At 38.8% G+C, this 14,160-nt stretch overlaps 1 protein-coding gene across 2 annotated transcripts in view; it reads right to left on the reverse strand.

Annotated features, from left to right (window-relative positions):
* LOC110843475 (protein turtle) overlaps positions 1 to 14,160 on the reverse strand; it is a 97,944-nt gene that overhangs the window by 46,512 nt on the left and 37,272 nt on the right. For both annotated transcript variants that reach the window (XM_035847987.1, XM_035847986.1), the window contains exons 3-6: positions 13,618 to 13,665; positions 13,447 to 13,540; positions 7,084 to 7,139; positions 6,855 to 7,007 (exon numbers count right to left, since the gene is read on the reverse strand). In XM_035847987.1, the coding sequence (XP_035703880.1) occupies positions 6,855 to 7,007; positions 7,084 to 7,139; positions 13,447 to 13,540; positions 13,618 to 13,665 (351 nt within the window). The remainder of the gene's footprint in view (positions 1 to 6,854; positions 7,008 to 7,083; positions 7,140 to 13,446; positions 13,541 to 13,617; positions 13,666 to 14,160) is intronic.

Genomic DNA, 14,160 nt, shown 5'->3' on the forward strand with positions numbered 1-14,160 from the left:
TTATTTCATACGAAGCCATTAAGTATCACCGTGCCGAATTTAAGCTTTTCACCACAATTTCTAAAAATCGGTATGGGTCATCCTAACTGGTCCCGGCATATGAAAATTTTACCAATTTCACTTCATATTCTTCCATTAGGAGTCATTAGCACGCTCCATGTCAAATTTCAGCTCGATTGGATGTTTTGGAAAAAATCGGTATGGGTCACCCCCTCGGGTCCCTCCGGTTGAAAAATTTTCCAAGTTCAGTTCATATTCTTTCATGAGGAGCCATTAGTCAAAATCACATAATATGCATTCGAGTTAGAGATTTAAATTTAAGAAATCAAGGAAACATAACATGTTTTTAAATAAGTATGCAAATTTATGGTAAAACCAGTAACAATTTTATAATTATTATTATCACACACGTGCAAACTGTACCTATGTCGTATGAAGATTATTCGAATCAATTCACGTTCCCATTACGTTCGGAGTCTTAAAACATGATGAATGGTATTTGTTCCATCATTCGGATTATTTGATCGTTGATTACAGTCATGGAAGACAGAAAATTCAAACATAATATTCATCTTTGAAATTCTATGCAAACGGTGTGTTTTATATATTTTATAATATAAACATCAAGGAAGAAACTTCTTTGATAAATTTAGACGAAATGAAACGCGAAGTAAATGGGATAATTTCATGCTTCCGCACACGAAGATCAAAGTTTTGGCAACCCTTTGTATAGTTTTTCTTGCATACAAAATATTAGTTCTTGTTTTTCGTCCACAATATTCCTCCTTTTCGTGTCTGATATTTTTCCTGCACAAAACAGCTATTATGATTCCATGCTTTCTTCTTCATCTTCATCACAATATATCGCTGCATATTCAAGTAAATAAGTTTCCATACCCAAATAATCAAAGTTCTGTGCACAGAAATATTCCGTAACGAAATTGTGAGGAATATAAATATAAACGCAATAATTTTTTGTTGTTTTGTGAGTATTTCTAATTCAGCTATGTAGAGACGTATGTACGTACGAATCTGTATGCATATTGTGACAAGCTTTATTCTTATGATTACGTTGTACATTTATCTTTATTTCGTTCGATTCCTCGCCGTATAATAAACAAATATTAATGTTTTCATAGAAATGGAGTTTCCTCGTCAATTGGAATATTCATCGAATAGTAATGTTTTCTCTATTCTCCGAGTTCCAAGAAACGATGCATGGCCAATGAAGTGGGTCATTTGCATGTATGACAGAAGCGAAAACGCAATCACCCAGAAAAGCCTGGAAGGCAGTCTTTGATGTCTCTTTTCCTATACGTGCGATATATCTCCTCTCGCTTCTCAATTCCCATTTTCCAAAGCAACATCTTTTTATGAAAATCATATAGCAAAGGGCGAAAGAGAGAGAGAGAGAAAGCTGCAATGCTATCCGAGTAATGTGGATGTCATCCCAACCGGGTAAGATGGATTGAGGATATCTACATCCGCATCTTAGGCCATGTGGCAGAAATAGTTTGAAATCATTGGCAATTTGTCGTGTTGAAACGAGATCTCAACTCTTTTTCTTGATCCGTTTGTGTTGAATAGAAAAAAGTGAAAGTTGCGGATGTCCCACCCCAGACGATAGTATTATTACTTGTGTGCGCTGGCTGCTGCTGAGATCCATCCACTCTCGGAGAGAGAATTTGCAGTGTGGCGAGGCACGATTTGAGGAAATACTTTTCATTCTATTACCACATGATACATTCGTCCGTATATACGCACATATACCCCTCACACTCGGCTTTCTCCTTCCATGCTGGCTTTTTGCTGGGGAGAAGCAGCGAGCGAGGAATGATAGGGAAAAAAGAAAGTTGGAGGGATGAGGCGAATCACACTTGATGGAGCAAGAGAAGTCGTCTCATCATCTCCTTTGGCACATTCATGTAAGTGATAGCAGGTGGGTGCAGATATTGATGGTTTGACGATAGCTGACTGGCTCCTCAGGGGCATCAAGACCCACATATTTTCGATGAAGTCAGCTATATTCGCCTCGGGCTTTACTTTGCTTGCTCACCTTACTCATTCCTCCTTCCATCCCGTTTTCATTCTTCTCAAGGGCGGAATGCTTTCGACAAGGTTGGAGACAGTGAAAAGTCGACTGAAACCACGCCAAACACACAGCCTTGCTCTCCATCCAGTGTGATATCCTAAATAAATTCGGGGACATTTCACCTGCTTCTAACTATCGGTGGTTGGACGGTGGTGACAATCGGAAGCCATGGTGGCTATAGGAAAGTGGACTTTTACTGAATACGAATATGTGTACGATTAAGGTCTGCTGCACCCATCTTAGGATTAGTCATGCTCAGTGGGTGTAAGATACCGTTGCAGTTTCAGATTTGCAGCCAGTATCTATTTCGTATTAAATGCTATTGAAGACAATCTCAAACCGCAGTGCAACGGACACAAGAGATTTTCGAATTATTTGTAAACTGTGTTGTTGACAATACTGCAACAAACAGCGTGCCTCAATTTTTTTTGTAAATGGCAACCATCTACCAACACATATTTATATATAGACATCGAGACAGAGCATGTCTGAGACCCAACAAGAGTAATTCGTAACAAGCGGAAACGAAACAAGGTTAGCCCCAATTTCAACTTTTGTGAAAAGTTTGACTCTGACTGGAGTAAATTGCATACCTTGTTTGGTTTAGCGTTGCTGGTACAAGCACACAGTGCATGCACATACATCCCGTTAGATACGTGTATGATAATGGTATTGAATTTTATGGATAACCTCACAGGGAGACTGAGACGAAGACGATCAAATCTAGAATCTGGATCTTCTTGAAAGAAGAAGAGCAGATTTCCGCTCAAGTGCTGTTTTCGCTACTTTTGCAAAGACTTGAATGATGAGGACAGCTGAGGAAACACGTTTGGAGGACGACGGATCCATTTCATGTTGTACTTGAAACCTATATTATCCAATGAGCCAACACAATACCCGACTGAGTAAATAATCGTGCTTATTTGGCTTCCCATGCACCAACAGGATGCAACCTTGTTTTGACCGTGTGCTATTGACAAACACTTTTGAATTATATAATTCAAACGGAATGTTATGTAATTTCGCTACGCGATTTATTTTTTGTGGTGTGACATAAGTATTGGCGCATTTTTTACAAAAGGAAAGACGGGTTTCTAAAAAAAATCGGGATAACAACAAAGTTGGTTGAACACAATGTGGAAGCCTTGCAGGAAACAATTTATCTGGGAGCAGAAAAAAATCAGTGTGGCTGCTTCGTGTCTGCAACTTTTCCCACCAATGACTTATTTTCATTAAATCCTATGATGTAGAAAGGCTAGAATTGCCAGTAACTGATACTGAAATCTTGCGGTTTCCTGTTCTCTCTCGCTAGCACAATGTTGCTGACTGAATAATTTCATTCCATTCCCTGAACCAATTCGCTGTACATGTGGATGCAAGAAGTGAGCAACGAAGGCACCGACAGATAACAATCTTCCTCAAAGGGCATGTACGAACGGCAGTACTATCATCAACATGTAGCTGTTCCTTCTCCAATCCAACACCATCATAGGAAGTCTGGCATGAATTGCGATTTGGCGTAGTTTTCCCACGCCATCCAAACACGAAAATGGGTAAATGTACAGAGGACGCGGAAGGAGCGGAGTGGACGTGTAGTTTGTGAGAGAAAGTGAATAAAAGAGAAAGTGAGTAAATGTACGGAGGATTCGCGCGGAGAGAAGTTGGTTGGTTGATGGTGGTGCTTGTGTGCCGGAGAGATTGTGGAGAAGGCTGGCGAGATCGATACAGACGAAATTGCCAAGTTCTGCACACAGAAGTGCTGCTGCTGCTGCTTCTTCTTCTTATTTGCTTTCTCTCTTCTTTTGCCAAAGCGGAGCAACGAGGCGAGTTGAATTTGGTTGGGATTGTTGGATATAAGTTAAGAGTTGGAGGCACCACACTCGCACATACCAGAGCATTCATGAGAGAAAATCTTCCAAGTTCTTAGTTCTACTTCATTTATACTGTGTTTAGTTAGATCTTATAGTTTATGGGTGAGATAGATTGTGGATGGGATTTTTACTCTTTAACGCAACACAGAGAGAAAGAGAGAGAACAGGCAGGATTCGCAGCACCCGTGATAATAATGTGTGCCAACCAGCGGCGACTGTCTCCTCACGCTGCATATGCGGAGAAGTATCTGCGAAACTGCACCACCGCTACTTATTCATGCTGTAAATTTATTCTTCTTGCTCCTTCTCCTTCATGCCGGGACTTGATCCTGATTTCGTTCTGGCACGGACACAGCAGAAATGTAGGAATTGGATGAGCCAGAAAAGGAAGAAAAGAATGCATGGCACACACGGGGTTAGGCTGTGGTTTGCTAAAATGTTGATGATTCTTTTATCACATTTTTCTGTTTTATGGACTCGCCACCACCAGATTTTATAAAGTGCTCCTTCTAAGCTTAGAATTTCATGCTGAGGCACATTTTTCTGCGACTTGGTCACGAAGAAACATGGTTTTTAACTGCAAACCAACTCTTTTGGACAGGAGGTTAAACACACAATTTCCACGAGTGGCAAAATAGCACTACAGGTTTTAGGGAAAAACTAGTAATTTCTGTATTACAAAGTTGTATATCAATCAGGGTTGTAAAAAGGAGAAACTTTTTCTACTCAGAGTTTCAAACTCTTCCACACATTGATTTACTTGACGGGCAAAAAATCCAAGCACGCAGGCAATTGCATACTACATGCCGTGTTGCATGATTTACTTAACAAGGGCACAAAATTCTGGTAAAATTCGTTACACTTTTTTGGTTAATGCAAACTTTCCCACACATTAAATTTTGAAATCACTTTTATGTTCACCGTATCATTTCCAAGTTGTACAAAGTTTAAGTGTAACTTAAAAATCACGAAGTGCTTGTTTTTTATGTACCAAAGTGTCAGAAGCAGAACATGAAATTTCCGCTTCCTGAATCCAATACGCGATTTGGTGATTGAAGTTTTCCTAATTCGACACATTTTTTTGTTGTTTTTCGTCTGAGCCCATGCCGACATATTCCTTTGCTACCACGCAGTTTTTGGCCAACTTTAGCTTCCAGGTTTTCTGAGAAAGCACGAAAGCAACATGGACATGCTGGTGCAGTTTTTTTGATTGAAGACCAAGTGTATATATGCATGTATGTACTTGTTTCAACTAGCAATACGCAAATAATGCAAAAAACAGCTTCAATTAGACACGATTGAAAAATGTTTCTTTTTTGCTACTTTAGCTTGAAAAGTTGAAATTGGGAAAACAAATAAAATGTGACCCTGAAAACAACGTTAATATTTGTGCTGAAATTGTTAGAAAATTTGTTATTGGCATAATAACACCTCCTACCCTGCGGTTATAACGATAAGAGAAAGTTGAAAAGTAGCAAACTTTGAAACCATTTACACCAATCTCGTCTCAACTTGAAAACTATATTGATACTCAATTATACTCTCAACAACATGCCTACATTCAGACACATGAACGTGCGTACTACAAACGAGTTGAAGTTGCTAACTAAGTTATGCATGGATTCTCCTCCATACTTGTTATGTACTTATATCTCATTAGTAAATACGTAGTTCAACAACGTCATCAAAATTTCAAACTTTCTCAAAACTAATAGCTGCTTTTTGTCAATTTTTCTACATTGCTGTGGATGGATCTGTAAAGGATGTCGATTTTATTTAAGTAAACAGATACATTCTATAAATATTCTATGAATAAATACGTATGTACATATCCAACCAATAGTAAACTACTTATATTTGCCACCAAACTGCAGAACTTAAAATTGTAGATAAAGTAGTGATTGTGTTTTTTTGCATAAAAATCAATTTTCATATATTCTGGTTCGTATACTTGTTTACTAACCAAGTTTAGAAAGCTCTGTGAACAAGACATTGCATTATTTTATTTATCACGTCATTCTATCGTGTCGCACGATTATTTTTAGCGTACCAAGCAAAAGTTAGAATAAGCTACGCTTTCTACATATGTACATATGCTCATAACCCCAGCCACACATACAATAAAAGAAAGTTTATCGGCAAAAATATTTCTCCAAAAACCTGGGATGAGTAGATTAGGTGGTTCTATTTCCGTAATACGGAAATGCGGAAAAAACTTGGAAATTCATTGTCGAATCGTTCAAGGTGGTGGATGTGCAGGGATTCTGAAACTATTCCCCACCCACATTGTCCAATAAGATTAGGACGTTATTTCTACCGTGTACCAATTTGTGTCACAGACTGGACTTCCACTTCGCTAAAACTCAATCTGAAGATAAGCCTGAAAAAGTTTAGATTGGACGGAGGGCTAAAATGGTGAAAGGAGTGAGAAGCACATTAGCGCAATGAAAGTTGGGAAATGCAAGTTACGTGACACATTTATGGACCAGTAATGCTAAAATACGAAGGAATGCTTGTACAAATACTATATTCTCGTTTAAGCTCCCATAATAATACCTCTGCCGTCCCAACCCATGTGTATGCAAACGGGAAGGAATTTATTTATTTGTATGACATAAAATTTTTCCTGTTGTGATTTTACAACTGTGTTTTGAACATAATTACACAATGTAAAGATCAATTTGATTCTACCAAAGTGTGATAAGCCATTTTGTTCGGTTATGCATAAACTTATAAGGATTCGATAATACACTTGCACATATGTACATGAGTACATATAAGAAATATTGACTGATGAGTTTTTCGGAATTTGTTATGTGCAGACTTGAGATTCCCGATTGTGATGGATACATGAATAGTGCTGAACTGGTGAAAGTAATAAAGTCACTCACCTATAACGGTCAGGTTGACTTTGACATTCCTCGTTTGGGCAAGTCGGAAGTCAACCCGGCATCTGTAAACAGCAGCGTCACCCTCGACGACGTTTTCTATGGCGAGAATGGCTGGACGAGAGCTGAGCCGAAAGTAAGCCCGATTTCCAAAAACTAAAGCAAAAAATGGAAATAGACGTAGTAAAGAGTCATTTCGACCTTAAAAATAATTGAACTTGTTTTGCCGAACCATTTTCATCTGACCATCTCTCTGCTTCGTTGAAGGGTCGGTCACGGGAGTCGACGCTGAAAATAAATTAATTGCCAGTTAATTTCACATCATGGCTGGTTTTGTGGTAGACATTGTGGTAGCGGATGCTCATCTCCACTCAAATTCAGAAGTACAATAAATAGCAGAGTCCACTATATGTGTATCTACCCAGTGGACAGTGTGCTCACAGGTACGTATGTGCGGTCTTTTGGGTGGAAACCGTAAAAACTATTTGATTTCCCTGTAATTTTGTTAACGGCTTTGTTTGCCTCTAGTTATACGTATGTTTCCTATAAAACAGGGAACTTATTTGACCTGCAACACAGCGATTTCATCCCTCGATCCTAAACACACCATTTCCATTGTCCACCCGCAAACCCTTCTGTGTTTGACGTGAATTCTATGAAAAATTATAATCAATCCGGGCACGCATCATCCATCCTCTTACCAAATCCACGTGTGTCATCCAACTAGAAAGTTGTTGGCTATGAAGGAGTAGGGATCAAAGGTTGCACAAAAATTGAGTTGACTTGACTATCATTTATATATACATGGGAGTGAAAGAGATCACAATGGCCGTCACCGGTCATTGCATCAGAGTCGGGAACAAAATCCCGTTCCGACCAGGCAGGCTCTTCTCAATTCCTACCCACTGACGAGGAAACTACACATTGTTACGGCATGTGACAAGAACATATCCACTCCAATGCACAATTTTCATCAATTTCTCCTCAGAACAGATCAACTGCCAGCCAACCAACAACAACCCTCATCCTTCTAATTCCTATACTGATAGTGATGGTCAGCAGTTTAAAAGAATCGACCGTAATCCAGGATCACATACGCAAATAGTAAATAGACGTATTCTCATATGTTGGAACTAAATGCGAGGAGAAAGCTTTACAAAATAAAGCCATCATCTCGTACAACATGCGATTGCATGTATAATAAATATATTAATTGTATAATGCATTAATTTTGTTTTGTGGACACACGTTGTGCGATGATATTAGCTGACGGCATACGAATGAGTGGCGCAGAGACGTTCCTGATAACTACGTACGTTCGTACATACACGGACGATATCAGATTATAAACTTGTCTCTTTGTCCCAATTTTGTCACTGCTGACTGAACGGGTGCAAATGCTGTTATTCCAACACCGAAATTGGGAATGATATGTGTGTCAGAACGTCAGGAAAAATACTGGGAATGCAATAGTGTTAGTTGTGCTGCAGAAGGAGAGAGTTGACGCTTTTGCACAGAATATTTTCTTCTCATGAGATGTAGAATTGAATGTCAACATCACTCATGACGGAAATCTTGCTTTGGGTGGAATTCGTGAATGCCTCGAATAAAGATAGGATCCTGTTATGTCCATTTCATTCTCACTCCATATTGCTTTTGACAATTGATTGCTTTATCAGCATATTCCTTCATGGACACGCATACTCTATAAATTCTGTCATACTCTGCCCTGTCCGCTTCCAACACTGTGGAGGACGGGATCGATCTGACTCCTGCCTTTTACCAAAATGAACAAATTTCATAACACGAACTGCAGAGCTCCGCTGCACCTCAAATGATGGAAACCTGTCCTAATTTCGAGCACCAAAATTGTCGTTTTTGGTTTAAAAGGCAATGCGACAGGGAGTATAGATTAGGACCGATTGCACTTAAAATTAAAATTCTGCCGGCGTTTATACAGCGGCCTTTTTCGGTTGAAAAATCTCCAGAGAGCAGGAAATAAACCTTAAAAGGAGAGAGAGAGAGAGGAGGACGCAAAAATGTGGTTCCCTTGTGAGAAGATGTATCCTCCTCGTTCTGAAATTCAGGATGAGCTGTGGATTTTTGGATACCGCCTTCATTTCATTGCCTTTCTCTTACTCTTCTGCTTTCCAACCCTCAGCCAGCCACCAACAACCTCGACTCAAATCAGCCAAAAGTATACATTTATACAAGGCCTATAGTGGGGAAGTAACGGTGAAAAGTGCCAAAGCAAACTTAACCACAGCAGTCCCAGCCAGCCACCACACAAAACGATTGGAATTGACCAGTTAGGTCAATCTTGAGCTAAAAAAGGAGGCTAAAGCCTTCAGATCAGACACTGCAACAACACGCACGGTGATTCGGGTGGTTGTTAGTGTCCTGAGCCGCGAGAAAGGTGGTACACAAAGGACATGTTTAGAATTGGAAAGCAAAGATGCTCCAGTTCACTATTATTAAAGCAAGGAGAGCGAAAGAGAGAGAGAGAGTCAGGAGGCTTCAGTCCTGGAGAAGAATCAACATCCAACTAATGTAATGTTCTTGGCAGAAGGAGCAGTAGAGATCGAAATTGCTGTTATAAGACAAAAAATAGCACATATCAGAGACAAAGAAAGTCAGTGCGGGCCTTCGCCTTTTTTATATGTAGATTGAGCACACCTGACACAGTCTTTAAACAAAATTCGAGATTAATGGACTCCAGACGATAAGGTAAGGACATAAGAGACCGATGGGTTCGATGTAGCCTGATATCGGAGGATTTTTCTAATAATAAAAAAAGTTTCAGTCGTTTTTCGAAAATACTTTATTTTACCCAATCATGTAATATAAAAGGTTACATAATTCATTTACATAATACGGAATTTCTGTAATCCCTGCCACCAGCCAGACATTAAATTTCCATCCCGATTGTGCAATCATGCGTACTTACCTAAACACATATACATATGCGACAGTAAAGATCAAAATCATATTCACTATTACCTGACATTTTTGGTATCAAACCCTCGATTTCCTTGTACATAAATTTCAGTATGTGCTGAGGTTGTTTTTTTCCTATTCTGATCACTTATCAAAGATTGGATTACCTAGATAATAATTTTTTGCTATGATTTGTCCTTTCCACATGATCGCCATGATTCTCGTGAACAACTCTGCATCGTCGCTTCCAGCTTTCATACACTTTCTTGACCAGGGTGACAGGGATTTCATGCACCTCACCATTTAGATAATATTTCCAAAGTCCACCCAAGCTAAATTTTCTGTGTTCAACACCGTGTTTAAAAAACTGATTCCAAAAATAGCCAAGGCTTGTGACTTGACTAATACCTTTCTGATTTTATATGATGGTCGGGCCCTGATTCACATTCGACGCCTTTGCCCACTACTGGGTTTTCCTCTCATTGTTCGAAAAGGCAGTGCCGTGATGAATTTCAACTATTTACTTCTCTCTATAATTCAACTTTTAAATTTATTTATCATCAGCAGGTTAAGTTCCATTTTACAATTAGATATATTAGTCACATAGGATCGCAATATTCATAAAAGTAGTAAATCTCGGGTGTTTACCCCTGTGGACAGGTTCTCATAATTGATGCAACACATTTTATCTCTGAGCTGAAATATTCTGCTCATTTTCTCAAAGTCTACTAAAAAATGAGGACCGAAAGCGAGACATGTGGGCGTGGGTGGATGTTGAGACAGCCTTGCTTCGTTATGGTGGTAAGTATCTCATCGTACAAATTTATTATAACTTTAGGCTTTGCTGACATTTCTGGTCGCTGCGTTCTTCCCAGGTTGTTGAATAAAGTAAGAAATTTATAAACTAAGTTTTGCTGAAAAGTACTTACATTGTTTGCCAGTTGTGACGCAACAGTTCTCAAAGTTTTAGCACGACGGCGGAAAAGGTCTGATATACGTATGTAATCTGATATATGCAATATTCTTGAGTCTTGACTTGCCAAGTAATATATACGTAAATAGATGATCATATTGCATATAGGATCAATTCAACTACTGATGAATATGATACATAAACGTGAGTAAGAAAGTTTTCCATCAGATAGAGATGGCATAACATGTTATTGCTGCAAGATGTGTAAAATAATAATTATAAAACTATCGTACTACAGATATCTCTGTATACAAACAAAGATAATCTGATTTGATATATTTATTTTATTTGCAATAAAACATCGCTGTTCACAATTACAGATCAATTCTTTTTCTTTTGCGCAAACCTTAAAAACACATTTGGTTTTGAAACAATCCTTGAAATTTAAATTTAAATCTACAAACTCAACCTGACTGGAAATGGTTTATGAGACTTATATGTACCTTCGCTATAAAAAAAGTTTATTGCATTGTTGGCTCCACAGAATAAAAAACTGCTGGTGGTAACCCACCACAATGGTTGCTGGTAATTTTGACGTTTCTCAGCCAAGGTTATGGTGAGTGAGTGAATGCCCCTGTCGCTGGTTGGGTGGGTCATGGGCCTCATAATATATTTAGAGCAAGTAAATAAGTTTCTCCGTGCACCTGTTTGCATTAAACGTGTTTCAAACTTCAAAGTGTTTGGAGTTGATGGGCGTCCTTTCGTTTTCATGATGCATTTTCAAATATTTAATTCGGCCAAAGAAATGTGAAGCCTTTGAGGTTCATGTACGCGCTCCCCCTTTTCACCTTTCACCATCAAGCCAGCCAACGGCTATGGGCCTTTGCAAGGAGCAGCTTCTGCTTACCCTCTGGCAAATATAAAAAATGTATGTGTTGAGCAATATCGTAAATTGTAGGCTGGTAACAACAATAAGTAACCCTGCATTTCAGCATCAATACATAATGTGAATCCTCAGACTACACAGCATTACACATGTTCCTCCTTTTATTCCCTAAAAATGAACTGGAGAAGAATAAAGTTGCACAAAATCCTACTTAGCATTGCATCTCAAACCATGAATAGAGAGTGAAACTCTGCTTTGTACGACTCTTCCAGGTACAATAGAATGCAAATTAGACCCACCACAACTTCCCAGCCTTAATTATTAATGATATGATGCCAACATTCCCGAAACCTTTGCTTTGTTTATCACATTCTTGTTACACATGTCCGCGATAGCATCTTGGGCGATGCAAATTTTTATATGTATACTTGGAAGCATGGTATTGCATCAGAGTAAATTGGGCAAGGTTGAAAAGTGCTGCTGGACAAATAGGCACTTCAGGAAGGATAAGAATAATAAATAAGTGGGTCGATATTAACTGGAACAAATTAGAGCCTTGTTCCCTTTCACTTCATTAAATTCTCGAAACAAAGTATTTTGTGAATCCTCCACCCACTTGCTCATTTACGCATGTAGTTTTTTTCATGCTCGCCTCACTCAATCAGCTCTTATAGCCCTGCTGCCGACCTGCCCTGCAATATCTGCTCAATGCAAAGAGGGACCAGAGTTTTACTCAAGAATAACAACCATCAACAATTTATAGGTTTAAGGCTCATTTTGTTTGCTTAGCGTGAGTTTTTTTTTCTTCCTCGACTTTCTCCACGTACTTTGAGTGGCGGAGAGGCTGAGGGAACGCAGGACGGGAGAGGAGGAAGGAAGTTCGTAGTCTTAATGACTTGTGTTACTCACTCCACTTCGCTCCTCACGAGCTTCAGCCTCCTTTCAACGTCTCGCACACTCGCCCAATCCAATTCTTCTACTTATCTGACTATCTGAGGAGCCTAAGTTTTGCAGTTGTAATCCCGTCTAATTCGTTCATCTCGTTGTTGCACATTTCAAATTAAATCTTTCGGAAGCCAAGCTCTCATTCCGCCCTGTTTTTATTGTATCGAGTAATAATAATTCGAACCAGAGTGCTTCTTTACATACTTCTCCTCCTCCTCACATTCGCATGCACTGTTTGCAAACTTGTTTTAATTATTGAGCACATTTGTTGTTGTCGAATTGTACGAATCTTTTTTACTCGCAAACGAGTTTCACGGTTTATGTGCTTTCTATTGGAGTTGTGAAAGTAATCCATTGTAAAATATGTTTGGTCAGCAGTGAATTCAAGGGTTGTAGGAAAACAATGCACGTCGAGTCTCGTTTGGTCAGCAGCAGAAGTGATGGCTTAAGCTCGGTCTCTGGTGGTGATCCTTGATGTGTTTCTTTCTTTCTATAACAAGAGAATTATCGGTCTTCCCTTCCACTGCACGTCTCCAACCAACTCGCCCAACAACTGAGCCTAAATTCTACAACACCGGATTTCCGAATTTCTCATTGAAAGAAACAGAGGAATAAAGCGGACTTTGCACAGGCGACACTTTTATTCCCGATTGGATGCGACATCTCCTACACGGTTTATCTTCAAGCATCGGATTATGGAGCTTGTTGTGCTTATGAAACTTTTGAGAAGGATTTTCAGAGCGTGTAAATTGTTTTTTTTTCGTCAGACAAACTCTTTTGAGCACTCATTATTAACTGTAGAATGAAACAAATAGTACCAAGTAAATAGTGCAGAACGGCAATGAGGATGAATGCATACATACATAAATAAACTAGTGTGAATTTGGTATGCATTTAGTATATTTTTAATAAACCTGTAAATTGGTCGACCCAGATCCTCTCGGTACCATAATACCAACATTACGTCATCTGTGGGATCGTGAGGTTCCGGTAGCGAAATATCACAGGCTGCAAGTGAGATTATAAATAATCGTGAGATAATGAGTACACATATTCAACTTATTGTTACCATATTTTAAGCTTACGTAAGTTGGCAGTTCCTTTTTCCACCGATTGGATATCAATTGTAGGAACTGAAATACAAGCAAATTTCATTTATATTAATTTTTTAATCGGCTCACATATCATGTTTATACAATCAGAAGATTGTTTAAATTACAATTGATTAAAAATATGATAATGGTTTTATTAGTTAATTTGCAGCAAATGCAATGCAAGCGGTAACACATTGTTAACTGAAAAATACTTCCCATAATTTAGCAAATACAAGAATTGCAAAACAAACAAAAAATCCCAACATATTACGGCGATTGTGCCAAAAATATCTACGTAGTTAAGCATCATTTTGTGATAAATATAAACGTCCATGAGATGAGCATTGACCCTTCAAAACTTTTAGAAGGAGAATCAATAACACTCGGGGCGCAGGCAGGAGGCAGAAGTGCAGCAGGATACACAACAATATTGAACTTGTGCCACAATCTTGAAGACATTAGAGCGATAGGAGAACATTAGAAGTGCAGACAGAGAGAAAGAGAGCATTAGTGCAGCGTAATTATCTATATGAA

Source organism: Folsomia candida, unplaced genomic scaffold, assembly GCF_002217175.1.
Source record: "Folsomia candida strain VU population unplaced genomic scaffold, ASM221717v1 Fcan01_Sc002, whole genome shotgun sequence".
NCBI lineage: Eukaryota > Metazoa > Arthropoda > Collembola > Entomobryomorpha > Isotomidae > Folsomia > Folsomia candida.